Genomic DNA, 14,630 nt, shown 5'->3' with positions numbered 1-14,630 from the left:
TTTTAGGGGCCCACTAATACCTATATTAAAGCATCCGTAAAGTAGCATGCCATGGGACCGTTAAATCCTAGAAACGCCCCACATCTGCTCACAAGCTTCAGTTTAGTCAAATATGAGAAGCTCTTACGATGAAAACCAAGCTAAAAACCTGTTTGTCATTCAGAGAAAATTAATCATCTCGCAAATAATGATTTGGAATAATATCTGCTTCCTTTTAGTTTTCAGAAAACCCCCAGAGCTAATTTTCAAACACCACTTTGTAAAGGGAATGTTATGTTATTATATAAAAATGTACTTCTGATTCCAATGATAATAAGCTGTTTTTTTGGGGGGGTTCATGAGAAGATACAACGGTTAATTGGAAGATACTCCTTGATTTAATATTAAGAGGAATCATAAAACAATACATATTCAAATAACCAAAGCAAGTAATTTTCCTGTTGCATGCCCCTGTTGGTTTTAGCCCCAACACAGTCCCAACACATGCATTTTACAATTGAGGAATTACTTAGGAACAGGTGATTATAATAATTATCCAGCATATCAAGCAGGAGGCATTAAGGCATTGCAGGGACACATTATGCTTCACATTCCAGTGAACAGAAAACACAAGCTTTCCTTTTACTCTTTTTTTCTTATTTTTCCTTACCTCTCTTGGGCAGAGGTGAATTCATGTAGATTAGTGTTTCTTTTTTTGTTTCATGAAAACAGCTGCTACCCTTTAAATATGTTACGTGTCTCTGGTTATTAGGCACATGTTGAAAGTTAATTGAATGAAGTAAAGACATAGTATTGCTTAAATGCTCTCGTGAGTGCTAATTATGGCAAATGTAGGCAAGTTTGCCTTTTTTTACTGTGCAGCTATTGGAGCGGCGCAGCCAGTTAAATGGAAATGTGAATTTAAGCTTGAAATGGAAGCCGTTCTCCTCAGCTCCTTCAAGTGGCCAAGGAGATGAAGATGGTTTTCTGGCAAACTGCTTGCAGTCAATAATTATGCGAGAGAGAGAGAGTAATAAATAGATGGTCTAGTGTTACGACGTAATGTTGGAGCGGGCTGCTTCACCAACGATCAACACAGACTGCAGTCCGACCCCACTGGGGTGGGTCAGTGTGTCTGTGTTTATACGAGACGCTGATTAAAGAAATGCTGTAAAGTGTTCAGAGCGTATCTAGATGTCCAAATGTGCTGTGTCCTCCATTTGTCTGAATGCTGTTTAGAGGGCGGAAAATGTGAAGACCGTGTAAGCTAGAAGGAGCACAAAGTGTGGCCAGAATTACTATGGTACCCGGCCATCAGACCAAATTTTCATTGCTATAAAACATCTCGGTTGCACCTAGAGGTATGTGATATTTCCCTAAAAAATAGAATGAGTAGAAGTACATAATCGGTTCGAACAATCAGTTGGATGAAACTTGATAAATTATGAATAACGGTTATTTTAACTTTTGCATTTTCCAAATTCTTTGTAATATGTATGCCCTGAATTGGTATTTATATTCAAATTCTATCCGAGCCATTAAGCAAGGTGCCAGCATTGCTTTGCAATGACTAATTAAAAAAGCCCCAGAAACCTGCAAGTGCTGTTGGCCCAGCCCCACCACGCCGTTCCGTCTATGGTACCCACAGATCACCGCCATTATTGAGACATCAGCTAGTTTGTTGAACATTCAACAGAACGCCACAGGCAAGGCCCGGGTGGGACGACAAACAGAGATGTACTTGATTAGTGTACAAGCTGTTCTAATTGCATTCTGCACAGCATTGTGTACATGCTCTACGCATCCACCTATACTGGCAGCTGCTTAGAAGAGAAGTGAGCTGACGTATGTGTATGCGTGTCCTACATAGTTTTAGAAGAAAAACTAAAACTTATTCTTGATTTAATCTGAGATATTTACTTTGCGTTATGTTCTGCCCCCAAGAGTGTGTGTGTGTGTGTGTGTGTGTGTGTGTGTGTGTGTGTGTGTGTGTGTGTGTGTGTGTGTGTGTGTGTGTGTGTGTGTGTGTTTGTGTGGTTGCGTGTGTGTGTGTGTGTGTGTGTGCACGTTTGTTTCTGTGTGTGTGTGCTTGCAGGATCTTCAACCCAACAAAGGACGACGTCAGAGAAGTGCATATCTCCGGGCTGGGATCATTATGTTGGGGACATGGAGAAACTAGCTAAATAAAGCTGTTGAGATGTTCAGACAAGACCATCTGCCTTCTCTATATCAGACCAACCTGCCACAACAAGTTCTCCTATTCACGCATGGGCACAAGAACCTGGTGATCCAACTGAAACTCTTTTTCCGATACAATGTATTACACCTACCCGCTGTGGTCAATAAAGATTCCATGGAATTCGTTGCGATAGCAGGGCCGCCAACCATGTTGTCCAGGCAATTCACCAACCCAGCTATCAACTGGGCTGATTGGCTAGCTTCACTCCTCACCTCTTCACTGTGTTAGCCAGCGGGAGGTGAGTGTGCTTTGACTGTTGGGGATTGTCATTGGCGAGGGTCGGCATCCTCGTTCAATTTACAACAAGAGGATCTCTCTCTCTCTCTCTCTCTCTCTCTCTCTCTCTCTCTCTCTCTCTCTCTCTCTCTCTCTCTCTCTCTCTCTCTCTCTCTCTCCTCCCCCCCTCCCCCCCTCCCTCCCTCCCCCTCTCCACCCCCCTACCAGGAGGACTGTCTTGATTTCTCTCTTTAGGATGCCTAACCAGCCTGCAGATGGAAAGGCCCGGAGCTAATGGCTAGTCTTCTTGCATGTGTGCGTTATTGATATACTGACTGCAGTGTGGAGGGTAGAGGTGGCTGTGGCATTAGGACTGATTATTAAAACAATCCTTAGAGCGATATATGCTTGGCCTTTTCACGCTCCATTACTCACCATACGTGCCTTTCTGCACGCGGCAGCTCATTAAGAGGCAGGGTAGAATATGCAAGGCATTCAAGAACATGATTGGAAACTGGAAATGTGCTGTCGTTAGATAATGACGTCGGAGAACCGGGCAAAGATGGCGTTCAAACCAACGCCTGTCACCCTAGGAGCTGGAGTTTGATGAAAAGGTAAAAAAGCACGGTGTTATACTCTGGCTTTAAAGAGATGTTTGTTGTGCACGTCCACGTTTGGCGCATCAAGGGGCGCCCGCTGTTTCCAGTTCCTACCAGCGAGGGTTTAAGTGGGTATAAGCCACTTCAAGCCGGTGTCGGACACCTGAAAACACTGCTGAACACGGGGAGGACTTTGGTGACGCAGTATGTTGCCATATATGTTGCGTAACGTCATCATAGTACACATTTCTTTTAGTTATTGTATGGCAACATCTATTTTTGTATGTTTAAATGCAATCATCCACCTGCCGATGATTGATGTTAAGTATGTATACCTCAGTGGCTTACTAGCCTATGCCTTCCTTCCTTCCTTCCTTCTTTAGATGAGTACACATGAATGAGACCAATGCTTCTTTACCAGAGGAATAAGCAGTTGTGGGGTTCTGAATCACTCTGATTCTGTAGTGCTGGAGGAGTAACAGGATCAGACGTCAACACGATTCAAAACAGGATCCTCAGTGCATGCTTGGGATGTATAAAGCTAGGGTGAAAGCTGTGGTTGTTCTTTAAACATTAAATACTGGAGGTGTAAGGCCCAGGATACCAGAGAGACTGATGTCTGGAAGGAAGAATAAACTCTCTATGTTGTAATGATGACACCATAGCCGGTGAGCAGAGTATATACACTCTAACACACACAGACGCACGCACGCACGCATGCACGCACACGCACACACACACACACACACACACACACACAAAGTTCCCCTAGGCCAGGTTTGGGTATGCTTTGTTGATTGATGATGATTCCTTTCACATTTGAGCTTAAGAAGAAGTTTTGTCGGCGATAACCTTCAACACCCTGTTGATTATTTATTGCTCTTGGTTTCAAATTAAAATATCATCAATATACCCCAAGGATCAAAACCAATACATTCATATGTGTTCAAGCCAAACCTATTTAAGATTAAGTTGAAAGATTATAAAAACCTGGAAAACCTGCGGGATGAAAATCTAAAAGATAATCAAGTTGTTTCAAGACAGGAGACATATTACAGAAAAAAGCCTGACTCATCTTCATTGAGTCATCCAGTAGACTGTAGACATAACTAGAAATAAGGAATTACCTTGAATCTTTGACGATTTGAGCCTTCAATAGAAGACATTTTGGGAAAAGTAAGTAACAGTAAGTAACAGTAAGAAATACCATTGTGAGAATCGGGGTGCTAAATTAGTGATACCACAACATTGCTGGGTGAGGGACTGACTCAGTGACTTTTTCAATAAATGCCCTTATTATTTGTTTTTTACTCCTTTTCTGTAATGGCAGGGGCACTATCCAATCATTTTCTCTTCAAATTAGCGCACTGTCTAGACCGTAAGTCTAGAAAGATACCAAATGTCAGGAAAATAAATGTCGAAAGTTTGGCAGCATTACGAAACATTTAAATACGATCCAAAGATATTCAAATGCAAACCGTGTCAACAGCAGCTGTCATATCATACCCCCGCGCTGAACAAAATTATTCTCTCCTTCGGTCGTGCATATTCGCTGTTCTTCCAAATAGACTTGTGCCGCATTTGTTCTAGACGCTGAAACGCATCTTTCACATGTATTTTTTATTTGTTTTCAGTCAAATGCTTGTACAGTCTTTTTATAGTTGCAGGTCTGTCATGATGTGTGAATACTGTGCACAATCAGACAGAGCTCTCAGGCTTCACCGAGACAGGCCCCCGTTTGCTTACATAGATCTATTAAATGTATAACGGTATATTATATTTGTCTATACTGTTAAAAAACTAGGCTAATAGTTGCTAATATTTTCTGTGAAATTAAATGCAGATGACATGCATGGACAAAAGTCACAAAAATAAGCCGAATTTATGAAAAAATGTATTGGATTTAAATCACTCATCAGTCGACAATGGTTCGGGCCTGATGAATCCCATTAGACTATGCAAAATATTGTCCATATTAATATTAATATCTAGCCAAATCTAGCCAAAAAATCTCTACATAATCCTTCATACCCAAGGCAATACACACACACAACATACTTCTTGCACAAGCACCAAATACACACAATTAGAGAATAGACTGCCTTCATTCAAAGACAATTTTCTAATATGGCAACCTGTGGGACAAATAAAGCTAGCAATAAAGCTATCTTCTAGCAGCACAATATTTGTGCTGCTAGAAATAAACCAAAATGGACATCTGTGATGCAGTAAAATGTGTGAGCTCAATATCACAGTCCATATTCAGTCTTTATTCACAATATATATTCACTGTACAAATTATATAGGTTACTTTCTTCACTGAGAAAGGATTCTAGCGATGAGTCACATGGGTCTAGTTGTGAGGGTGTTTATGATTACCAGCTGAACGGTTCAGTGTCAGAACCCCAATGTCCACAGCCTTACCTTAAGGCATTCTAGAGTAAGAGGCCACCTCAACCATACCTGTACCGTAATGATATGTTCCTAATGCTTAAATATAGTACTTTGATAATCCTTCCTGCTTCCCACAGAGAATAATGATGGTGTGTTTCTTTGTTCGTGGGAGACAGTCAAGCAAACCTCATGTATAACGAAATCCACTAGAATCAAACCAATAATTCAACGATTCATCTCTAAGAAGATACAAGGGTTAAAATGTGACGATGACCCAAGAAAGGAATGTATTGATTGCTTTTCAATGGGTTATTCTGTGATTTGTTTCTGAGTTCCCTTAGTTACTGACACGTATACAATTTATATGTGTGGTGAGGTGTGTGAGGTTAAGCGACCTCACAACATCATGACTTAGTCTCTAAAATAACTTTGGAGTTGCTTTTGAAACTGTAATCTCTTACACAATACCGTTAAATCCTTACAACTCTGCCTCATGTGCTCCAGAGACCAGTGTTCAGTGTCCAGAGTGTAAGTGTGTTCAGTGCTATCTGTTAAAATCAAACGTGTAGTCCCAAGTACGAGACGTGTCGGGCTCACGTTTAATAACTCAGAAGACATGAGGAGATCGACCCGACCTCTACAGAAGCGTCTCTTTATAATGCATCCTTTAATGGATGTGTTCCACCATGCTTCTATCTGGCCTCTTGGTTCACTTCAACACTGTTAGTACCTTGACCTGTCCAAACCCTCGCTCTCTACAGCACAGAAAGCCTTGTGAAATGAGCCACTCCACACTTTAAACACCGCCGCTCGCGCCTTGAGCAGATGACTCATCCCATCTGTTGCTAATAGACAGCATGTTACGACAGCCATGTTGATAGCGATGCATTCATCCATGCGATGGCCGCGTTTCAGCGGTCAGCACACTTCATGCGGAAAGGAAGTTCGGCGAGGTTGTGAGAAGCAAATTCCGTGTTTGAGGGGAAACTAAACAGACAAATACCTCGCCTATTTTTTCGAAACCCCAAACTTTTTTGTACATTTGACAAAATGTCCCCCGAGGACAGCAATGCACGTTCACCTGAGGAGACAAAGGCACAACGTGCAGCTTGTCTTCAGTTATCCCCCCCATCCCTAGGCGGCATCTCTACTGGTGGCTCCTATCTTGTGGCTACCGGGGGAAAGGAAACTAGCTAGAGGTATATGGAAAAAGTATAACAAATCGCGGCAAAGATAACGATAGTCTACACGGCAGTGGACCAGGGGCCATTAGAGAAGACTAGAGGAGCTAACAGGGGTAACAGGCCTTTTACAGCTCGCTCGCTCGCTCTCTCTCTCTCTCTCTCTCACACACACGACAGAAGAAGAGGACCACACAACGAGGGGTTGACTAATAATAGGGTTTGCTAGCTTTTGCCGCCAGATCAACATGTCATTGTTCTGCTGTCGTCAAGCTGCATATTGCCGACGTTATCTGCTTACGTCAGGTGAGTGCAGTGCAGCGCAGTGTGATGAAGGAGTGGCAATCTCTTCAAGTGATCACCTCGAGAGACGCTGCTAATTAATGAGTTTCACCAGAGGGGGCTGCAATTGTGGTGCTTACTGCTTAGAAATTGATTTGTGTCTCTTTCTTCTTTTCTTTCAATCTATATGCTCTCTTATTCTCCCATCTCCCCTAGAGCAAGGCAAACCCTCTAGAGCAAATTCTTCTCTTTAGAGTATGTTCACTGTTCACTGGGATCACTGGCAGGAACATCCAAAAGCTGCAGTACATCCAGAACAGCGCTGCCAGGATCCTGATGTGAGTCAGGAAATACAACCATACAACCCCCATTTTACACTCACTGCACTGGCTCCCTGTCTCATCCCGCGTCAACTACTAAGTCCTCCTACTCACCTACCAATGCATAAACGGTCATGCCCCCCCTTACCTGCAAGAACTCATCACTCGCCAAACATCAACCCGCCCCCTCAGATCCAATAACAGTCTGTCCCTGCAGATCCCAAACACCAGGCTACGCACCATGGGCGACCGGGCCTTCGCCGCTGCAGCCCCTCGACTGTGGAACAGCCTCCCGGACCACTTAAGGGCAACACAAACACTAGCCTGTTTTAAGACTGGCCTAAAAACCTTTTTATTCATAAAGGCATTTCCTACTTTTTAAAAAAAAAAATTGTATACTAGCACTCTGAGATTCTGCTAGAATGAAGAGTGCTCAACAAATAAAATGAATTATTATTATTATTATTATGTTGTTTTAAAGTACACCTTCTAGCACATCATGATTCTCCGTGTGAGAAGGTTGTGATAAAGCACACCTTCTAGAGCATATGCTTAGCTTCCAGAGTTTGTTGTTGACACACCCTAGAGAGCACATGCTTGTCCTCGTGTGTCTTGTTCATCATCAAACAGCAGGGCAGTCCATTGATGGTTTAGGAGTTGGACTAACCCTAACCCAATTACCATGGCCTACCTGTAGGCATCCCTAAGCAAGGTGCCCTAACCTCCACCTGCTCCTTAATGACATGACATGTATCTTAACAGTTCAATGTGTAAGCTGCTTTGAATTAAAGTGTGTACTACATGACTAAATAGTAGTAAATCATAAAAACCATTGATTTGCTGTATTGTGGTAAACAGCTTAGTGATGAACAGGCTTGCATCCTGTTAGTTTACGGGTGGGGTTTATGTTTTCAGAAGGGAGCAGAGAAGCTATGGTGGTGGTCTTTAACATGGTTATCCACAGCAAGCCTCTCACCAACAACCTTTAGAAGGACAGCCTTTCAGGATCGTTATTTTAACCACCGTAATTATATTTTATTATCCTGATAATTATACTTATTATGATACGCACCGGAAATGGTGTTGCAAAAATGGGCGTTCTACACCGCAGGAGTTCAAAGTTTAACTGCGAGGGTTTGACAAATACAGCCATCCTAGACAATGGCATCTGCGGCGACCAAACACACCAGCTGGAGCGTAGCAGGAGGCGGTCGCTAAGGGCCGATGGTCGCTAGGGGTGGATGATCCTGATATTCACCACCCATGATATGGTCTCTCTCTCTCTCTCTCTCTCTCTCTCTCTCTCTAACTTTAACATACAAGCATTGAACTAAGAGAGAATTGTTTAAAGGGGACATATTATACCACCAGGTGTGAGTGTGATTAGCCTTACAAGCCGTTTCGAAAATCTGCCCCATATGACATCACTAGTGGGCCTGTCCACCTAGATCTGTGCTGGATAGATCAGTCTACCAGCCTACCCAGTGGACTGAAGTAAACCTTGCTCATCTATGCAGCACCGATCTAGGTGGACACGCCCAGCACTGATGTAATATGGGGCAGATTTTCGAAAACGGCTTGTAAGGCTATGGTGGTATAATATGCCCCCTTTAATGTAAGCAAGTAATTCGGGTTCTTTAATGCATAGATATATTTGATACTTCTACCTTGACACTGATAGAATAGATTTCATAACTGTGTACGTCATAACACAGTGGAAGGTCACAGCCAGCGTACAAAGCATCTCTAGTGCTGCTACTGCCAGGCGATGTGAAGGCGCCAAAACAAAACACTCAACTCCACGCCCAATCAGCATTCTATTTCCCTGCCTACTCTCTGTAAGCATATGTAAACATATGCAGTCATATGCATGCAGAGCAAACACATTTACACACACTTATACACACATAATCAACCAAAAATAAATGCACTCAAAAAGGCAAACACTAAGGCAAGCTCAAATGCACATACCCACTATGTAAATATGTAAACGCAAACGCAAACACACGCACGCACACACACACACACACACACACACACACACACACAAAGACAAGCTCATATGCACACACTGCTATGTATGCACATTACACAAACTGTTTGGCACACATACTCAAAAATACACCAAAATGACATAAGCATCAAGTCAAACGTTCCCGTGTTGCCCTTCAACAGGGTGTTTCCTGAGTATTTCAAGGTATTTAGAAGTAGATAACTATTGCCACTATGCTAAAAGCCACTTTGTTCTTCAACCCTCCATGGTCAGCGCTATGGGGACAGGTCCCTGGCTCTCTGGACAGGTCCTTTATCTGCAGCTTGTGCCAGCCACAGCTAGCTAGCAACATCACTCATCTCCGAGCCCCCTCCTCGCCCTCCCTTCCACCCTGCTGCCTGTCAACAGCCAAGACAGCGTGGGTCAGATAGGTGGGTTGGATGGGAGTTGAAAGGGCATGTGTTGAGGTCCAGGAAAACACGGATGGTGTGACCCAGCCGGACCCTTGCAGACAGGGCTCTTATGTCACTGGGAGAGATGGAGGGGAGAGTGGAGAATCTTCTCTGATGTAATAACACGGGTTGACCTCTTTCTACAGTCTAGTCCATTGAGGCCCAACAAGGGGTTTGAGTGACCCATGAGAACGTAAGCAGATTCCACGGGGGACTAAACAAATATAGAAATATTAAATAAACATATAGTACCATTTAAACTACCATGTTGATAATGGTATGATTACATGCATCAGTCTAGCCTTGGCTAGACAGCAATTGATTTCAAACATGGCCACGGCCGTTGTTCGCAAAAACTCCAGCCAATCAGAGTGACGCTCCTGCTGGGCGTCCTCCTTCACTCTGGACGAATCAGGTTGAAGCTAAGCAAAACATATTTCAACCTGAGAGAGCCTTCTGTTCATTGGTTTAAATTGTTATTCGGGGTATTTCGGATATAAACAGTTGTGATTGCTACCCTGTCCCTTGGCTCCGCCATTGTATTTTATTTGATGTACCCTGCTCTTGTCTATCATGAACTGAAACTCCATACCCTGAGCGCTGATTGTTCCTAGCATTTTAGAATGTTTTTGAAAGGGATATGAACAAGGTCACAGCCAGACCGATCTGCACCGAGAAACAGAATGTGGACTTCAGATCAGACTGGTCCCAGGAGGCTAGGGTACTGGAGCTGTTCCGACAGGGCTGTGGGGATACATGAGACATAACCGCTTGTGGAACATCGTCTAGCAGGGTGACAGATGACATCACCCCTGCCCCCTTCCGGGTAAATGACACACTGTCCAGAGGGGGGGGGGGGGGGGGGGGGGGGGGGGCGAGAGTGACACGCTGCCGAGAACGCATTTATTGGAACGGAACGCCTTGTTTGGGCGACCCCCTGACCTCTCTTCCTCCGCAAACTCCTCTCCTCCTCCTCCCCATACTCCACACCGTCAGAGGGCAATGTGAAGGAGGTGATTAATCAGGCTGTTAGCATGGCTGACGTAGCACTGGGGGAGATGGAAGGATGGAGAAGGGGAGAGGCGGGCGATAGGAGAGGGATGGAGGGCAGAGTGAGCAGAGGGAGGGAGACAGAAGATTGGGGGGTATAGAGGGAGGAATGAAGGGAGCGATGGATGGAGGAGACAGAGGGAGGAAAGAGAGGGAGAAGGAGGAGGAAGTGAGAAGTGGGAGGGGGACGGAGGCGAGGGGAGGGAGGAGGATGTGAGGAGAATGGGGTGAGGAAACAGAAGAAGAGATGATTAGAAGGAGGAGAAGGTTAGGAGAAGGAGGAGAAGGTGAGAGGGAGGAAGAGAGGAACGGGAGGAGGAGGATCGAGAGATAGGAGTTGAGAGAGGAGGAAGAGATGAGGAAGAGGAGAAGGAGGAGTTTGATAAGAAGATGAGTAGTGGAAGGAGGAAGGGGGAAGGCCTCCTTCGACCAAGGAGGGGACATCATGAATAAGAGGGCCGGCCTAGTCTGACACATTAGAGCTCACTCAGGCTTGGGGGAACAATAACTTTTACAGGAATGGGCTTTCATTGGAACAATATTCCCATGGCAACCATTACGGGTAATAACTATGATTATACATGTCATCAGACGGAGACGAACAGCCGCTCTTTAGTCTGCATGGCCGGTGAGCACTCAGTCCGCTCTGAAACATTTGCCTCCAAATTGTGCCACATAAAAAGTTGATTCCAGAATATGAACCTTAAAAAAAGTTTTTAGTGTGCCGTATGTCCCCAGTTAACGGGTCAGTAAGCAGTTCAGTTAATGGGTCATTTAATGGCTTGCCAGAGACCGGAAACCTTAGGCTGGGAGTCAGACACCCTTACCACTACATCCTCCTGCCCCATGAAGATGATTTTAAGAATCTTCACATGAAACCACAATTTTGGTTGATCGTTTTAGGAATAAATAGCATATGATTACTGTATGGGGGTGATCTTGAATCTTCGACAATTCCGATCTTCAATAGAATGACATTTAGTCGACTTAAAGGGATACTTCACCGGTTGAGATATGAAGGTTATCTGAAGTAAATAATACTATGTATTATAAATGTGCAAAAAAAAAATGAAATCGGTTCATCTTAGCTTGAGAAAAGGCAGAAGTGTCTCTCTGGCTCAAAAGTAAGAAATCCTCCAACTACCACAGTGCATTGCGCTCACTGCACCGCCCGGCTGTTTCCGTTTGGAGGTTATGTGAAGAAACCTGACGGACATTGTGTTGAAATCTCGTAAGCGAGCCCCCCCCCCCCATTTCTTATTGGTGGGCTCACAAATTTGCGGAACCATTGGTTTGTAGTCCTCGGCCCTTCTAGCAGGCAAGCAAAGTATCCCGAGATGACGTCAAACGCGTCATTTGACGTCATCTCGGGAGAAAATTAGATCAGGAAAGCTGGGCAAAGGGAAGACTGGGTTAGACTGAGGGAAAAAATACCCTTTAACAATGACAATTGTCAATAATGTAATTGTGTGTGGGAAAAACTGTGTGTGTAACAGCAGGACATTCCATCAATGTCCCATTCATCAATCATGATTAAGAATTCAAGAGAGAATAAAGCTAACTGAAGCGAAAAAATATTGGTGTCTCCTAGTGTTTCCATCCCCAAAGAACCCAAATTTGCGCTTGGTGCACTGATCAATATCCGGGGCACCGAGCTATCACTCAAAAACTCATTAGCCAATGGGCGTGCCCCTCAAAAAAGCCCGCCCACGCAAGAGGTTTGCGTCAGAACATGGATTCTTGCAGATGGCAGTGAAACCGCAAGGGCGAAAGTGATGGCAAGAGACAGATCAGTGAGAAAAAAAGCAGAGGGAACTGTACAAAAAAGGCAATATAATGTATTATTACATAAATAATTTCTTCGCAAGTTGCACGTTTTACCTTTTTATTTTATTTTTGGGTTTAGTTTTAATCTTTCTCAAATTCTATTTTTTTTTTGCTATTTAAGGTTTGGTTTAATTATATTGTCACAAATCATATTCCATAAAACCCCAGCATTGCTTTGCTTCCATAAGGAAAGTATAATTGTATTGTTTTGTTGGGGTTCGACCTTGACTGTCTTCTATTTGCAATTTGCTGTGTTATGTTTTGCTTTCAATTAATGTCCTTATTGTTTGACAGTCGCACTATCCAATCAGTTTGTTTTCTAAGTAGAGCGCATTCTAGACCTTAAGTCGAGAAGGATACACAATGTCATGACAAAAAACGGTGTTTGAGATCATATCAAAACCATTAAGGAGAATAAAAAAAAAGTAAAATGCAAACTGTGTCAACAGCATCTGTCTTGTTATAGCATTAGCGCTGTTGAAAATTATTCTGTCGGTACTTGGTGGAGCATTTTCCCTGTTCTGCTATGTTAAATTGTGCTACATTTGTTCTAAACACTGAAATGCATCATTCAAATGTATTTTAAATTTGTTATCAGTCAAACGTGTATACATTGTCTTCATCAATGGGGGTTTTGCCCTGTTCGGATGTGAAAACTGTGTATAATCAAAGAGACAATATCAAGGATAAAAGCTCTGCCTGAGGCCTTGTACTTAAGACCATATCATATATTGTGCTGATATTCAATATAACAGCCCACCCTCTCATGAGATATTTCTTAAATATTAGGCGAATAGTAGCCTTTATTTTCAGATAAAGTCAGATGGCAGAGGCTGACATGAAAAATGCACACTGTTGTCCTTTTGTGTGAAGTTCATTTGTTTGTAAAGGCATTGGTCATTTAGCGGAAGCACTATGCCTGATACTGCGCTACGCATCCTGAAAGCGGTATCTTTACACAGCGTCTACATCGTATAGGATCAATGATCAGTCGGCCATAGTCTGACGAATCAGATTGCATCATGCTTAATCCTTGTGGAATCCATCCTTCCATGACTGCATTACTGTCGCCTAGCAGTAGTTGAAAAAAACTGATGGCCAATGGGTGGTCGGTTAAACGTTGTTGGCGGTGAGGGACTTACGTTTGGCGATGCGTGGGAATGTCCTCCTTCCCTCGCCCCCTCCCGACCCTGAGCATCCGTCCTCATCATCACAGTCCCCGCTGGCCCTTCCTTCCCGGTCCCCGCTCCCCGTCTCGATGTGGTCCAGAGAGCCCAGACGCGGGATGGACTTCCCCTGCAGCAGCTGAGGTAGCAATGACATCACACAGAAAGACGGAAGGGTTATCCACGTCATAATGACAACATAGAGAAGGAGGTATGGGTTATAGAGGAACTGATATTGGTGTACCAACACACAGAAAGATGTAGAGGTGCAGGGGTTGTAGGAGTGCAAGGTTTTTTGACGTTTGTCATCAAAACACAGAAAGGAAGCATGGGTTAATGATGTCGTCATGACAACACAGAGAAGGAATTAAGGGTTACTAAGGTTGCTTCGACAACTCCCAGAAGGATGCAGGGCTACAGAAGAAGTGATAGTCCTAACAGTTAGGCCGCTGAGAGTAGTGTTGAATCCCAGAATCCTTCAGCTTGTAGGTACCACTTCAATATCATGAAGTACATTAGATATGGTCAGGTTGATCAATCGTTATCCCAGCAACGTTGTAACCTGAACATGAACAACTTCTCTTACTTCCTTCTCTAATTGGCTCATTTGAAAATCACCGCACATCGCTCACATAACAAGGGGGAGAGCTTTGTGTTGATTAGAAAGGTAGAAGTGTTGATGCTTATTAGCCGCAGTTGCGCTTCACTGCTGAGGACCAAATATGTCAGGGCTAATGCTAAATCTAAGCCAGGAGGACCCGGGGGGGGGGAATCCAACCCGACCCCAGAGTTTATGTGACCGCCGGGGCTTAAAAGACTGCCAGGGCTTAAAACCGTCAAGCTCAGCTGTTTTCTGATTTAAGAGAGTACTGCTTGCAATTTTTTATTTTAAAAGGCATGCAACATTCCAAGTTGTGAGCGATTTGCTTTTC

At 43.7% G+C, this 14,630-nt stretch overlaps 1 protein-coding gene across 2 annotated transcripts in view; it reads right to left on the bottom strand.

The window, feature by feature from the left end:
- The window catches only part of gpc5a (glypican 5a), a 117,659-nt gene that overhangs the window by 31,241 nt on the left and 71,788 nt on the right, over window positions 1-14,630 (bottom strand). For both annotated transcript variants that reach the window (XM_030376937.1, XM_030376938.1), the window contains one exon: window positions 13,675-13,837. In XM_030376937.1, coding sequence (XP_030232797.1) covers window positions 13,675-13,837 — 163 coding nt within the window. The remainder of the gene's footprint in view (window positions 1-13,674; window positions 13,838-14,630) is intronic.

Source organism: Gadus morhua, chromosome 14 (genome assembly GCF_902167405.1).
Source record: "Gadus morhua chromosome 14, gadMor3.0, whole genome shotgun sequence".
Taxonomy (NCBI): Eukaryota; Metazoa; Chordata; class Actinopteri; order Gadiformes; family Gadidae; genus Gadus; species Gadus morhua.
This window is presented reverse-complemented; position numbering and strand designations above follow the sequence as displayed.